Source organism: Pteropus alecto, unplaced genomic scaffold, assembly GCF_000325575.1.
Source record: "Pteropus alecto unplaced genomic scaffold, ASM32557v1 scaffold146, whole genome shotgun sequence".
NCBI classification, from domain to species: Eukaryota; Metazoa; Chordata; class Mammalia; order Chiroptera; family Pteropodidae; genus Pteropus; species Pteropus alecto.
The window spans coordinates 9298597-9313977 of NW_006442107.1; the positions used below are offsets into that span (position 1 = coordinate 9298597).

Below are 15381 nucleotides of genomic sequence, written 5' to 3' on the forward strand. Positions count from 1 at the left end.
TAGATGTATAACGAGAACAAATGTTATTTAGAAACTATTATCTATTTCTACAACCTGGAGTTTGAGTCTGAATCTGGATTTTGTCACCTATTAACCTTGAGACTGTGGGCAAGTTATTTAACCTAGCTAAACCTCAGTTCTCATCTATAAACAGGCCTGGTGATATAACTACTTCACAGGTTGAACGAGGTAATGCCAGAGAAAGCACTTTATGTAATTCCTGGCACATTTACGTGTTCAATAGGAAGTTATTATTGCCATTACTATTGTTTGTTGTTGTTCTCATTCCTTCCAAGATAAATGGAATAAATTAGGAATAGATCTGGGACACAAAATGATACAAAATAGATTTGTATGATATAGTGGTGTTATTTATTTAAGCCACTGGTCTGGGAATCATCTGACACTTTATGAAATTATTTACTAAATTAAAAAAAATTTTGGTTTAGAGCAGAAAAATTTCTATTCAGCTACAGAATTCAATACTTTTTGTTTTGTTCAATAAAATATTTTACACTGCTATTCTCCATACCTAATGGAAAATTAAGGTCCATATAATATAAACTCAGAAAGAGTACTCTATTCTCTCTTCCTCAGGGCATCTGCATCTATGCCCTCTCAAAGTATATGAGAAAGTAGTGCCGTTACAGTGGAAACATTTTACATGGAGTTTAGGTCAGCACATAAAGGTAAAACACCAATATCAATAAACAAAATTACTCAAGAAAAGCCCTTCAGAAATCAACACATAAGACAGACATCTCTAAAAACGTCCAAAACAAGAAGCTTTTCCTTTAGTACAGTACTGATGCAAAACAAAACAAAACAAAACACCTGTTTCTTTGAGCTGCAGATGGGACAGATGGCCTGTACTTATAGGCCATGTTGTACACACACACACACACACACACACACATACAAAGAACCTGCTATACGGGAATCACATTTAACAAGGTAAGATGTCATGTCATGAGAGGCACTTGAAATCTGAAACACTTCTGACAACTCTACTAACATTTATTACAGCAGGGGTCCCCAACCCCTGAGCCGCAGACCCGTACCGGTCTGTGGCCTGTTAGGAACCGGGCTACACAGCAGGTGAGCAGCAGAGCTTCATCGTATTTGCAACCACTCCCCAGCGCTAGCATCACGGCCTCAGCTCCACCTCAGATCATTAGGTATTCAATTCTCATAGGAGCACAGGTCCCTGGTGCCAAAAAGGTTTGGGACCGCTGTATTAGAGGACATATGTTCTTCAGGGGAAATGTCAGACAGAATAACCACACCAATTTCCTTCTTCCATTTTTTTTTAATCTCCTAAAGTATATATAGTTAAATTCTCTCCAGTTAAAGGCCTGGGCCTGTGCTTTTCCTTCTTGAACACTGTAGGAGCTAAGTAAGCATTCTTGGCAAACAGACAGCAATGATGTGTTCTTAGTATATGAGCTTAGGTTAATTTTCTGAACCCAATTTGTTCTTAATTTTTAATGTTCAGTTTATAAAAAAATAAATCTCTAACCTCAGTTAATCTACCAAGTTTCAATTAATTCAATTTAATATGTATTAAGATTAATGGAAACCATACCCCATTCTCCATACTTCTACCATCAATCAGTGAAGAGAAATATAGGCAGGCAAAACAAGAAATAGGGAAGAAATGGCCTCAGTATGCGAGACTACTATTCAAAGTTCCAGTTTTCGAGCTGTTAGTGATCCAAACTGAGTGATCTCTACCCTTCTGTGCAGATAAGACCAGAATGTCCTTGAAAGATCATTTCAGGAGGGAGAAGAATTCCAATGATGTAATTTCAAAGAGAGTGACCCAAATTAAACTGTTTTTCAATGGAAAATTTGTACCACTACTAGGTGGGTGTTGCTAGGTAACGAATATTGCCGTGTTTAAACTCTACCCTTCCTGGGGAATGGCATGATAGAAGAAAAAAAGAAAATAAATTTCAGCATTTCAACATAATAATTGGATCTGGCAAATTTTGAATCTTTTAGAACATCAGTTTTTTTTTTAATGCTGAAACAACTATAACTTTGGTCAACACTGGAATCAGTCTACCTCCATTTTTTAAAAACTGTGTTCTACAATCCATAGTGATGAATAGGAACACACTAAAATTAGCATGAATCAATTAACAACATGCATCCTTATAATAAATACTATGAGTGACAAAATAAAAGATGTTGGTCATTAGAAGTTGAGTGTGCATGTGATTTATTAGTATTAATACTTAGAAAATATATGTAGAAATGTGAGTTTCAGAAAGAAAACAAATTTCAGAGATTAGTTAAGAACCAGGTATGCTTCTGTAATTTTATAATTTGATCAAATTTATGTGACACTAATACCTTATTTAGTATCTCTTGTACCCAGCAATGCCTAAGCAAGTTCCAATGAAATTTAACATCCTTTGGTTACTCTTATTTTGATATTGTTTCAGGAGTTCAATAGTATGGGCACAGGTGAGATATTTGAGAAAACCTGAAAACATGAGCATTTTCAAGTTCATAGGATAAAGAATATGGGATTCTGATAAAGAAAATCTGAATTTGTTAAGCTAGGAAACAACTTTTTTATGTGGTTCAGTCTTCTCATCTATAAAAGGGGATAAATGCTAAAACTCACTTAGATGATTATAGTAAAAATTACATGATAGTAAAAAATGGGAAGTACTATATGAAGTACAAAGTTCAAGTAAAGCGAAGCTATTGTCCCAAATATTGCCCCAGATACTGTATCTATGATTATAAAATAGAGCTGAGATATAATCTAAAAAAATTTTATCTACATAAGTATCCATGCTGCACTAAAAGTCCACTTTTACCAGTCTGGGATGATGACGGTGATGGTCTTTAAGTTGTTGGAATCATCCAGGTATTTGCTCATAACTCATATTCATGTTGCTATTGCCTTGTTTTTCTACACATTTTATTATCAAGAATTTATCCCAGTCCAAAGAATTTGTAACAACCGAAGCTTAAGTAATTTTAAAGAATGAATTATCCAGAATATTCTACATCTTGAATTATTCTACATCTTAATTACTATTTTACTGAATAACTGGAAAATAGGAACCTAGGAAATAGACTTAATCTATTAAGTCTATAGTTAAAATGATTAATAACCTATTAGTTAATGGTTATAAAATGGTCTTTCTCATGTCAAATTTAAGATTATGCTCATCTCTACAATCAATTCATCATCCACATTCATATTTTCTCTATGAATAGAAAAGGTACATGGCAAGAACTCAGTTCCAAACCACCTTCAAAATTTAACTATTGGGGCAGGAGATGAGATTTCATTTATTAAGTCTTTGTGGTAGTCAATATTAGCTTTATATATGAAAAGCAAATAACTATTATACATCTCTGATATTAGATTAAATTTGTTAGTTTTTAACTTCAATATCAATCACTTTATAGAGGTGCCAACTGAGGTCAAGAGACACTGGTAAACAAATGTCTCTCTATTACTACATCCCCCAAAGAATAGTATGGTCTCTCTCTCTCTCTCTTTTTTTTTAATCAGGTTCTTCCTCTCTTCTATTTTTGATAGAGAAATTAGAAAAATAATCCTTCTAGTCTTAGATTCAGTTAGCGAAACAAAATATACAAGTCAACAATACTAGACCATGAAAACAAAGTTTGCCACTAGTTCAATTTACAGAACTAGAAAGCTCAGACCTTATGCTTGAGCATATTAGATGAGTGGCAGTTAATTCTTCAAAGATGACACACTTCTACCTTCTCTGCATATGCATCCCTCTTCTCCCATCAAGAGGTGGAATTTATTTCTTCTATCTGTGAATCTGGCCTGGCCTTGTGACTTGTTTTAAGAGGCCTGCTTCCATTCTCGTGGGGAAGCCAGTTGCCATGAAGTAGAGCAGCAGCTCGGGCTGGAGTACTCTATGGTGAGGATATCACTAGCCCAGGAAAAGATCAAAATTCGTAATTCAGCTTCTACTGAAAGTGTATCACTTTCACACCATCGTAAAGTTGGAAAATCTTAAATTGAACCACCATCTATAGATTAAAATGTTAGTCAGAAAATAACAGAAAAGGATAATTAAAGAAATGGTTAAAGAAACTGACAAGGCTTGATGACATACTAGACACTAGGTGAGGGAGAAAACAAAGCAGACGGGCTTTACACTTAGGAACTTAGTAAAAGTATAATTAACTAAATGTATAGTCAGGAAAGAATTTGTGAGAGGTACGTGAAGGTATGGGAGAGGAAAGCAGCCTAGTTTTCCTGTTTGCTAACATTTTATATCATCCTCCTCATTATGAAATTCATAATTAAAGCAGGTTTTAAATCTGAGGATTATCATCAGTGGCTAGTGCAAAACGGTCTTCCTTGAGACATTTGTGTGACAGATTCTGCTAACAGTAAGTCTATGGATAGATCTTTTCAGTGTGTGGTATATATTTCTTTTCTCAGCTTCAAAACTCCTTTCCTAATACTTCACCATTCACCAAAACCCAGCAACTGTTGAAGTCTCACTTGCCAGGGCTTCTGCTAGACCCAAAATCATTCCCAAGAAGAGTTTATAATTACCACTGACTATAAAAGGCGAATACACCTATGTTGGCCTCCACAATTTACTACACATTCCACTAAGAAAATTTAACTGAAATGTTTTAGAGTTAATCATTCATGGAACACATTCATATCAGCTGGCTGGTGAGATGTCAAAAGGCTTGACCAAAAAAAAACAGAAAAGATACCAGTCGGCAGGAGGAAAGTGTGGCTCTCATAGGACTCTGGAGTAGCTGAGATAAAGGCGCTGTCCTCAGAGAACTTACCTGGGCAAACTTGTGAATCTGTTCTACCACTGCAGCAAAGAGAGCGTGGACGCTTTCATCAATCAGACTCTGCATGTAATGCACTGCCTCTTCATCCGACAGGTCTAAACGGAACTTATCCTGAACCTATAAGGTCACAGTCTATTAGTGTTTTAAATAAAGAAAAACAGATATATTTTGAAGAGACAGAGTTAAACTAATATAGAAATTATATTATGAGCTATTTCTATAACAAATAAGTGATTCGTAACTTATAAGGAGTTCGAGATACTGTTCATTTGAGTTTGGAAGTTTATTGTTTCTTCTACATGTTCTTTATATCACCTATCCTTGTTGGTTGCAAAAATTTTTTTAAGAAAAATAAATATAATTAAAATATGATCCCGTTAGGCCCTGCACATTTAAAAGTAGATTAAAAAAAAAAAATTCAAAGGTATGCTTCATTTTTTTGCATTTCAAATCTAGAACTACTATATCCATTTTAAATTGATATTAACAATCTCCTTTACTTTCTCCATTACTCATTGTGAAATGGATATAGAAAGATAAGGTTATATCAATATTCTTCCTCACCTTCACTGTCTGTACTAGAACAAGAACTGTGTCGATCACTGGTAAGATAAACTACACTACATCTTCTAAAATGTCTCCCTTCCTGTACTAGTTCCCTGTACTTCTTCCAAGAACTACTTCAGTTGGTCTATAATTTCAAAAGACAGAGGAATTTTCTCTTAGTTCATATCTAAAGTTACAGTTGATCTTTAATAAGTACTAGAAAAACTCATAGAGATATGTGTGAGAAAGAATGATTCTCTAAAATATAAAACTCAGTGTTACTGAATGACCACTTTGTACAAAACACTGTGCAAATATATATAGGTTTTCACTTCACTCTCAGATGGCTCTGAGGTAGATAACACCTCCATCTAAAATACGCAAAAGCCGAAGTACAGAGAATTTATGAACCAACCCAGGGACCCTTAACTGGTAACAGGCTCATGCTTCCAGACAGTCTCACACCACTGCACGTGCCCATTACACTCTACTCCTGTCTTCTCCTATCATGGCCCAGATACACATCTGCAAGGCAGGCTAGGAGAAAAATGGGATTTCCAAGTGGATTAAAAGTAGTCCACACTTAGTATTTCCTTTTAAGTACAGGGTTTAATTACTAGACAACTAGTAAAAAGAAAAGACAGACGATATAACCCATGGCTCCAGCTCAGTGCTCTTGTTCTTTCAATGGATTGGACGCAAGAGATGATCTGACAGTTCTGCAGCCTCAGGACGGGGAGTAAAGGAGAGGTAGATGTAAAAAGTGAAAGAAAATTCAGCAAAGCGAAATCTCAGAGTATATCTTCAATGAACTAGCTCTCTCATTTCTGGTTCCCAGTTAATGACAAACATGTTCCTTGAGTTTAATCCTTTATTTTCCTTCACTTCTACTTACAGAGATCATGTCTTGACAATTCTGGAACTATTTTTAAGCACAAAATTTTTAAAGGCAGGAGAATCAAAAATTTAACCCAATTTATCAAAACTTACATACTTTTGTAAGTGCTTGAATTACAAACAAGATATGTATTTGGCATATAAAGAAAATATGATCAAATATGAACACATTCTTTTATAACAAAGGATAACTGCATATATATAGTCAATTTTACAGCATATATACTGACCTGTTAGGCTACTTGTTATTGTCCCCCTAGGTCCTTAAGGTTCTAGTCATTTTTTTTTTCAAGCCACATTCCTTGTTCTTCAGATTATATAATTTTTACTGATTTATCTTTAAGTTCACTGACTCCTCCCCTCCTAATGCCATACCAAGCTGCCTTTAAAGCTATCCAATTATTTCATTTTAGTTATTATATCAGCTCTAAAATTTTCATTTTGTTTTTTTACTTTCTAATTTTTACTTCTCTGTTGAAGTCATTATTTGTACAGTCATTGTGCATTTATTTTTCCTTAAGCCCTTGAAAATATTTAAAATAGGTTCTTCAAAGTCTTTTTCTAGTGACGTCTAGGTCATCTCAGGGTGAGTTTCTACTGACTGCTTTTTTTCATTGACTGTGGGTCACATTTCTGTTTCTTCCCATAGATGATAGTTATTTTTTTACTAAATACTAGATATTTTTGTTATAGAGACTCTGAACTTTGTTGTATTACTGTGAAGATTCAGGCAGTCAACTTGGCTGAAATCAAATCTCAAATCTTGTCCTTCCAAAGGTGGGCAACAGCTTTTACTCTACTCCCTGCTCCCCTGGGACCACTGGGTCTACACAGTTTCACATTTAGTAAGGATTTGGGAAAATTTTATATATACAGATTGGGGAAAGGGGATTCACTACCTCTGTGACTTTCATCTTTCTAGACTTCTCCTCTAACTTCCTGGCTATCCTTCCAACTCCAAACTCTGTCCTCTTGCACCTCATTAGTAAGGCTGCACCCAAAACTATCTGGAGTGTCTTAAAATAAAAGGTTACAAACTTGCAAATCTCAGCCTCTGCAGTTTGTCTTTCAAAGGTAAATAAATATCTTTTTTGTTTAGGCTTGTTACTCCCCCCCAACTCCCCTCGTGCTTCCAAATAATATATTTTATTTTTACCATATTTAAAAATTGCTATCTGAATCAGTGTCTTCCTCTTTGAAATAACTGGTACATTAGGGATATACCAGACTATCAAGAGAAACAAAATAATATTCATAGTGTCTGTTTCTCCATCTTGTACATACAATCACCACCTCCAATTCTAAAGATCCACTAGCAATCTTGTACCATATTTGAACCATTTCAAACACCAACCATTCACAGGAAACAATACAGCTTCTCTGAAAGATAGTCATACAGCCACTAATAAAATTTCAGCAATGGGCAATTAACTACATTATGAGGAACTCATTTTACCATTACCATTACCAGCTGCTCAAATTATCTAAAAGTTCCAGAGAACTAAAACATGTATCTCTTCATTTTTGTCTTGATTTCAGAGTTACTCATATAAATTTATACGTGTGTGTGGGGGGGCAGCGGGTATTGGTTCTTCTATACCTTCTCTTACGTTGATTAAACGTCTCTAGTGTCTTTTCTTTTTTTTTGTCCTCCATATGGTAGCACCTTCACTACACACACGTCTCATCTTTCAACATTTATATGTCCTGAGTCTGTGATGTGTCTGTATTCATCTTAAAAGTTTAACACAGCAGTATAGAAATGGTATAGAATATGGTGGGACTAATGGCTTTCTTTATTTGGATACTACATTTCAAGTAATAGATTATAAATTTTATAGGCTTCTATATTAGCCACATGCCAGTTAGTTCTTATTAAGCTTAACATCAAGGGGAAGTTGAGCAGCAGCCAACCAAAACATGACTTGTTGTATGTGTCCATGATGAAAGGTTCCTGGAACTGATAAAAACTTTGGTTTAATATAGACTCTAGCCTTAGGCAGTCAGAACTAAATGAGGCAAAAAAAATTATAGTTTCAATTTTTCTATTCTTTAAAACCAGTCTCTTATTTTTAAACATGCGATGATATTAGAGATCAGCTTTCTTCCTTTATGCTTTCTAATTTCTAATTCCTAAATAATAAAAATTAGTGATTATCACTGTCCTTTTAAAAACCCTCACTTATAAACTGAAAGTAAAATCCATTTTATACAAATTTTATTGAAATCTGACTTACAAGTAGAAATGAACCCTTATATTTAAAGACCCATTTCTTATTTTTTTTTTATTTTTTATTATGTTTACATCAGTTAACAAGATCCAGTAAGTTTCAAGTGTACAATTCAACAGTAAGTCATATATACTTTGCATTGTGTTCACCACTCATAGTTAGATTTCTTTGTCACCAAATATTTGAAAGACCTATCTTTTTAAACCCACCAGAAACTACTCACTTTTTTCTTTTATTTTTGAAATTCTTGCCTATTACAATCCTTAATATAGAGAAAACAATTGAGACCAAGAACATCAAACTTAACGTTATCACCTTAAATTTGGATGTCTTGTCTTTAAAAGCATAAAATATTGGTAATATTAAAAACTGACTAAAAATAATTTTATGGAGGATTACAAGCATGATTTCATCTTGAAAAGTTATAATCTTCTAAAAACAGTCTCAATTAACATCCTCTTTACCAATATAAAAAGGACTGATTGTACATGTGGTAGCATCATTTTTGTATTGGACTGTGGGAGATGTTTTAATCTGGAAAATCTGTATTTTATCTAGCCTATAAACAATGATATTTTAATTTACTTGCCAAAAAAAAAAAAGGCCTAACTTTCCTAGTCCAAGACAAAAGGGCAGTGTAACCTCTCAAATTGTGCTGGGGAGGTAAGTATTTATTCCCTTGAAATATCAGGTTATTGTCAACTAAGTTATCTACTAGCCCATTCCAGTTTTCCATTCATAATCAAATGATGATGTAAGAATTAATGTGCTACATTATTAACAACAACAAAAAAGTGGATAACTATTTCTTATAAGAATATGTAATTGGCAAAATCTACTCTACAGCTTCTATCATTCAAGTGTCATGGTTCTAGAAAGGTCATAATGAATGATAAATCCATTTGCTACTCAGTTAGCCCTTACCAGCAAGTAATAGAAAGGCTGTTTATCCAAGTCTCATTTTCAGATATTGTTAAATTCAGTATCTTTTAACTAGAGAGAACATTTTTTCATTGTAGCCTGACACTACAGTCTTCTGAAAAATATACTAAACATATGTCCTTGACAGCATAGCTTTTAAAGGAAAACATGGGCATTTCTCACCAGAGGCGTTCGCTATAATCAATGGACAGTTGTAGTGCCAACCTTAGGCAGTAAAAGTAGTGTTCCTAAAATTTACTGAGTTCTTTGTATGTCAATGAATTACCAGTTGCTAATATCCAATCAAGCATTCATATCTGCTACAAAGGACAGAATCAAATCATCTGATTTCTCTGCTTTCAAAATGGAGATCTGTAATATCGATTCTTTTTTCTTCGAAGTCCATGGGCCTCAATTTGGATACATTAAAAAAGAACTGGAGACTCGGTAGCTTATTTTTCTGTTGAAATTTTACCACACTTACACTTAAAAATAAACATTTAATGATGATGAAATAAAATAATGAGCAATATGTTTTCTTATATTTGAAAACTAATTTAAAACTATGTTTTTCCTAATCTGTCCCTGAGCATTTCACATATTGATTTGAAAGATAACCATCCTTAAGAAACAAGATCCTTGTCTATTATATCTGCTTTTCTGGTTAATATTGGATGACTGATACTTTCCTTTTTACACTTCACACTTCTGGTCATGAGGTATCCATGTGTCAGATGGTTCTTTTGGGAACAATAATTAGGAATTATCTAAATATGTAGAAGGGTAAGTAACCTCATTCTACCTGTGATCTCTTACTTTACTTAATGGTCAAACCAAACTCGTGAGAGGTTAGGAGAGCTAACAGCTAAGCAAGGATCTCCCAGTCATTCGTTTTGTGCACCAAAGGGGCTAACAAGCAAAAAATTAGACCTTCTTTTAATTCCAAGGAACAATTTATTAAATGTGAATTATAATAAAATAAAAACCACAGATTTAGCTTAAAGTTCTTGAACTATACAGGAATAATACAGCTTTTAAACTGTAAGTTCTATACATACACACACACCCACAAATCCACCCACTTACCCAGCGCCTAACACTCCAATTAATACTAAGTATTAAATTTTGTCTTAAATAGATTTTGATGAACAGTCTTCTTGCACCTACCCACATTTTCAGGTGAACAGAGCTATTCCTCAAACAAAACTCTGCAATCCATTTGTAGACAGAATTACATTGTCTTTCATAAGGAGCACAATGATTTCATCTATACTTAATCTTTATTTTCTATCTTTAAAAGCTCAAAATACACCATTAAAAGACTAACATTAGCACAGAAGGCATTTGCTTAAAATAATTTAGTGTTTAACATCTCTGAAATAGTAGTAACTTTCATCAAAATGATAAAAGCAGACTTCCCTTTTAAATTTTTATTACTCAAAAGTATTAGAACTAGGAAAAAAAATGTTTTTCTTTGTACTCATTTCCCAATAATTTAATTCCAAAAGTAATTACAACTAAGGGACAATTTTCAGTTACAAAAATGAAAGGAAGAATTTTAATCTAAGTATTATTTTCTTGCTGTCTTCATTTGATGTACTTGAGCTGCATTAGAATACAAAACAATCTCTTACTTTGAAAAGAAAACCTACAATTTAAAATAAAGAATAATTAAAGAGAAAAGTAATGAAACTGAATCCTCATCAAACTATTCCTAAAAGAGAATCAATACTGTAAAGAATTGTTTGTTATAAGAAATATGGATACTATTTTTTAAAAACCTACCTTGCAAAAGTTCCATGAGAGTGGATATCATGGCTTATATGCTTATTAATCTTACAGGTACCAAAGGTAATTTAATTTTACAGGTCATCTGGAATAATAGATCTTCAGATAATTTATAGCTGCTTGTAATATCTGTATGTGTGTGTGTGTGTGTGTGTATTCGTTTGTTTTAAAGCTTAAAAAAAATCAGTTTAAAGGAGGACATATCCATTTAATTCTTCAATACAAAACAGCATTATCTCATTAAATTACTTTGAATAAACTTGTTACCATAGTTTAAAGGTTTCTTGTTTTTCTTATTGACTTAAAAGAACATGAGTGGAAAAGCACTGATTGTTAAGTGGTCATGTTTATCCATTAAACTAGTTTTACTTTCCCTTTCCCTCTTTTTTTTTTTTTTCCCTGAAAAGAGATTCATATGTATCAAAAGCTAAGAAAGGTTTAAAACTATTTGAAGATAAGTAATTATCTTCTTTCAACACTCTCCCTAGTAGCAAAGTTAATAATTTGCTAGAGAATACATATGCTTTTTATCGCATATATTTTTACTTTTCTTCATTCACTCGTACATTCTATAGAATTTGACTAAGAAGTCTTTTTTCCACACCACGTTTATAAAATATCTTCTTTTAATTTATTCAAAGAGAGCTGACACACACTTTTGCTGGCCACATCTAAAATTTCCAACACCACTATCAACCCAGTATTTAATTTCCCTATCTTTTACTTTTTTCTGTATAACACTGATCGCTATTAACATGCTGTATTTTTTACCTACCTTATCTCGTTTTTTGTCTGTTTCCCTTACTAGAAGGTAAGTTCTATGAGGACAGGAAATTTTGTTCTGTTCATTATTATTACAATTCAAACACTGAAACAGTGCTTGGCACATAGTAAACAGCTCAATACATTCTGTTGAGTGAATGAGTTAAGTATAAAGAATATTCATGAAAAGATATACTCAAGCTGTACGGGAAGGATTACCTTTGGGATAGAGGAATGCAGGTGAGTGTGATTCGACACTAACTGTATTTTGATTCATTAATAAACGAAGATTTAAAACAAATAGGGCAAAATGTTAACTTCTGTTAAATATGGGTGGTGGTTACTAAGTGTTTGTTACATGAGCATTCATGTCTTTTTATGATTTAAATATTTCATATAAAAATTAAGGAAAAGACTAGTGTAATCAGTTTGCTTGTTGGAAATTAGTCTATCTCTATGCTTTACTAATATTAGCATTATAACACTTTGCTTTTATCAATATATATTATTTTTTAATATGTAATTTATTAGACTACTTGGATAACTTTGCTCTAAATTATCAAAGTATTAAAAAAACTTTGTACAAGCTCCTCATAGCAGCAAGCAACAAGTGGCATACTAACCTACTACCAGTTACTCACTGATGTTTGTGATTAAGAACTATGTTTGAATTTGTGATGAAATCTCACCTTTTGGGGCAGTTGTATTTTCTAAGAAATAAACAAATCTGATTAACAAAAATATAGGTTCCATATAAAAGTATTCAGTTTCCAAAAAATGAAACAAATCTGACATATATTAAAACAGGTTATGGAGACAGGAAAATATTTTTGCACATTGTTATGATTACTCAAATAATTTTAATAATGCGTACTTCTCTGAAGACTTCAGCCTGAAAAGTGCCACTCTTTCTCTAGGTGGCTTCCATTTGTGAGGTCAATGCAAAAATTTTATAAGTAGTAAGACTGCAAAGTTATGTCAGCAATTGTTAGTTCATTGCTACTACTTTTTTAAAAAGTCAGCCAATATGAAACAAATTTCAGCTTATTCCAGCATAAATTTCCATTATTATGATTTTAATGTCAAGTTTATGTTGTAATTGATTACTCCATATTCTTGATAAAACAGCAGAAAAAAAGAAACCTTTTCTGAAATACCCTTTTGGGGAAAAATATGGTGAAATACCTTTTTTCAAGGTTCACTTAATTGAAACTAAAATAAATGGCTAGGGAGTACTAAAGAAAAATGACTCATGTATATGCTTTTTCTCCATAAAATGATTTGCTTAATATGTTAAAAAATAGTGCCATAAATATAGCTGGTAACAAAGGGCATTGTCTTTAATAAAATCATGATTTTTTTTAAAAGAGAAACCAAGATGGTATAGAAAGATCTAATAAGAACAATATAATGTAATTGGCAGAAGAAACTGGAAAACTCAGTTTGACAATTACTGTTAGAACTTTCATAAACTGATTCTGAACAAGAGTGAAGTCAGAGAAAAGTAAACATAAATAGGTTTAAAATAAACAGCAAAACAGACCCTGTATATAGCAATGCAAAAAAAAAAAAAAAAAAAAAAGAAACATTTGAAATCTGGGGCAGCCATCAAATATAGCCAAGGACATTTTCATCAACCAATTTCCAGAACCACAAGAAATTTGTTTATAAGCCACCCCGGCTATGGTATTTTGTTATAATCACCTGAATGGAAAAGATAACGTCCAATCCACAGAGGTATCTTTTTAATAATGTTCAGAAAGTTATGTCAGAACTTAGGGCTTTTGGTGCCAATTATTTTCAACCACTATAGCAATTCTACCTCTGATACTGCTACTGCCCTTCAGTAATTTTATACTACTATAGTTAAAAAGCTATACTATCTTTCTTTGAAGTTTAATACTGATAATCATCCTGATATTTAATATCATTTCATGTTATCTTGCGTAAATAAAGTGCTTTACATATAGTCCCCTCCCCATCAATGAATCAGAGAGTCAGAAATTAATTTGGATGAAAATCTTCAAATATGCTACCCTTCCGAACATCTCTTGCTGGAACTCAAGGTAAGATACTTCTGAATAACTGTTCATCTACATGATAGCTTTCCTTTGTTCTTCTCTTTGCAGGCTGACTTAAAAAGCAAGTGTCTACTCTCCTGACACAGCAAGTAACTCCTATAACCATTGGTATGGATGGGAAGGATAAAGAATGGCTATTTTCTCCTACATGCTATTACAATATTTTGTTTATGATCCTCAGCACACTTAGCCTGGGAGTGCCAAGAATCAGGTATCTTATTAGGAATACTAAAGAAAGGCTAAACTTTTCAGGACAAAGAACAAGGGCTGTGGTAGAAAGCTCACTCTCTAGACATAGTGACCTATTCGTGTGACTCTGAGTAAGAACAGGGAAGGAGATGGCACTGGCTGATGAAGCCTTGAGAGATATGTGAAAACAAATTTACACAAGGTCTCTTTCTTAATTTATGTTAATGAAGAGTCTAGGGGCTAGGACAAAAACAGGACACTGGTTTTTAAAACCCTAACTTCTTTCATATATGCAAAAGTAGACTGCAATGTCTAAGTTGTATAAAATTTACCTTTTTCACAGTTTTATCTGGTTCAAGAGCAATATCTGGAATGTTTGCATCCACCATCAAGGAAAACAAGTTCAAAATCAAATTAGAATACCTAAAGAAGATGGGGGGTTGGGGAAACAGCAACATGTTAGAATTTTACAGTTTTATCATATCAAGAACACTCCTAGAAATAGTGGTACCTGGATCTTTATAATAATTACTATTATTAGAATGCGAGACTCTTTACCAGCTGTCTCAATGAAAAGTAAGCCCTGAAAAAATACCTTATTCTGGAGTCTTGATAGAATGCAATTTCTAGGTCCCACACTATGGAACAAACTTTTGGCATAACCATCTAATAATGACATTCTTTTCAGTTTTTAGTAAGTATGTTCTTTTTGAAGGGGCCTAGGGAGACTCCGCTTTATAACTAATTAGCATTTTACTAAACAATGAAGATCTGTCTTGCCTAAATGATGACAAGAATCTGCCACTTTAAGACTACCTGTGTGTCATGGGTAAATGAATGAAACAGAAATACTGTGATCCCCATTAATCATTCATGAGTATCCTACCAGGATACTAATCACCATTTTAGGACAGTGAATGGTCTGAATATAAGCAATCCTGAATGAAGGAGAAAACAGCTAGTACTCTACTGTATTAAAAATGTGCAATGTATTTAAATATCATCTTTAGATTATGCTGACTCCTATAGGAACTAAAGGTTTATCCTCATCAGTCCTCGGACTTTTCATCTTCCTTCGAACAAGGAAAAAGAATGTCTTTATTCCACATGCTCATTTCCAGAGGTGGGAAAAAGTAAAT

At 33.3% G+C, this 15381-nt stretch overlaps 1 protein-coding gene across 1 annotated transcript in view; it reads right to left on the reverse strand.

The window, feature by feature from the left end:
- The window catches only part of PIK3C3 (phosphatidylinositol 3-kinase catalytic subunit type 3), a 123981-nt gene that overhangs the window by 3597 nt on the left and 105003 nt on the right, over positions 1 to 15381 (reverse strand). Inside the window, exons 24-25 of the mRNA XM_015595640.2 lie at positions 14575 to 14665; positions 4819 to 4944 (exon numbers count right to left, since the gene is read on the reverse strand). Of these exons, the coding sequence (XP_015451126.1) occupies positions 4819 to 4944; positions 14575 to 14665 (217 nt within the window). The remainder of the gene's footprint in view (positions 1 to 4818; positions 4945 to 14574; positions 14666 to 15381) is intronic.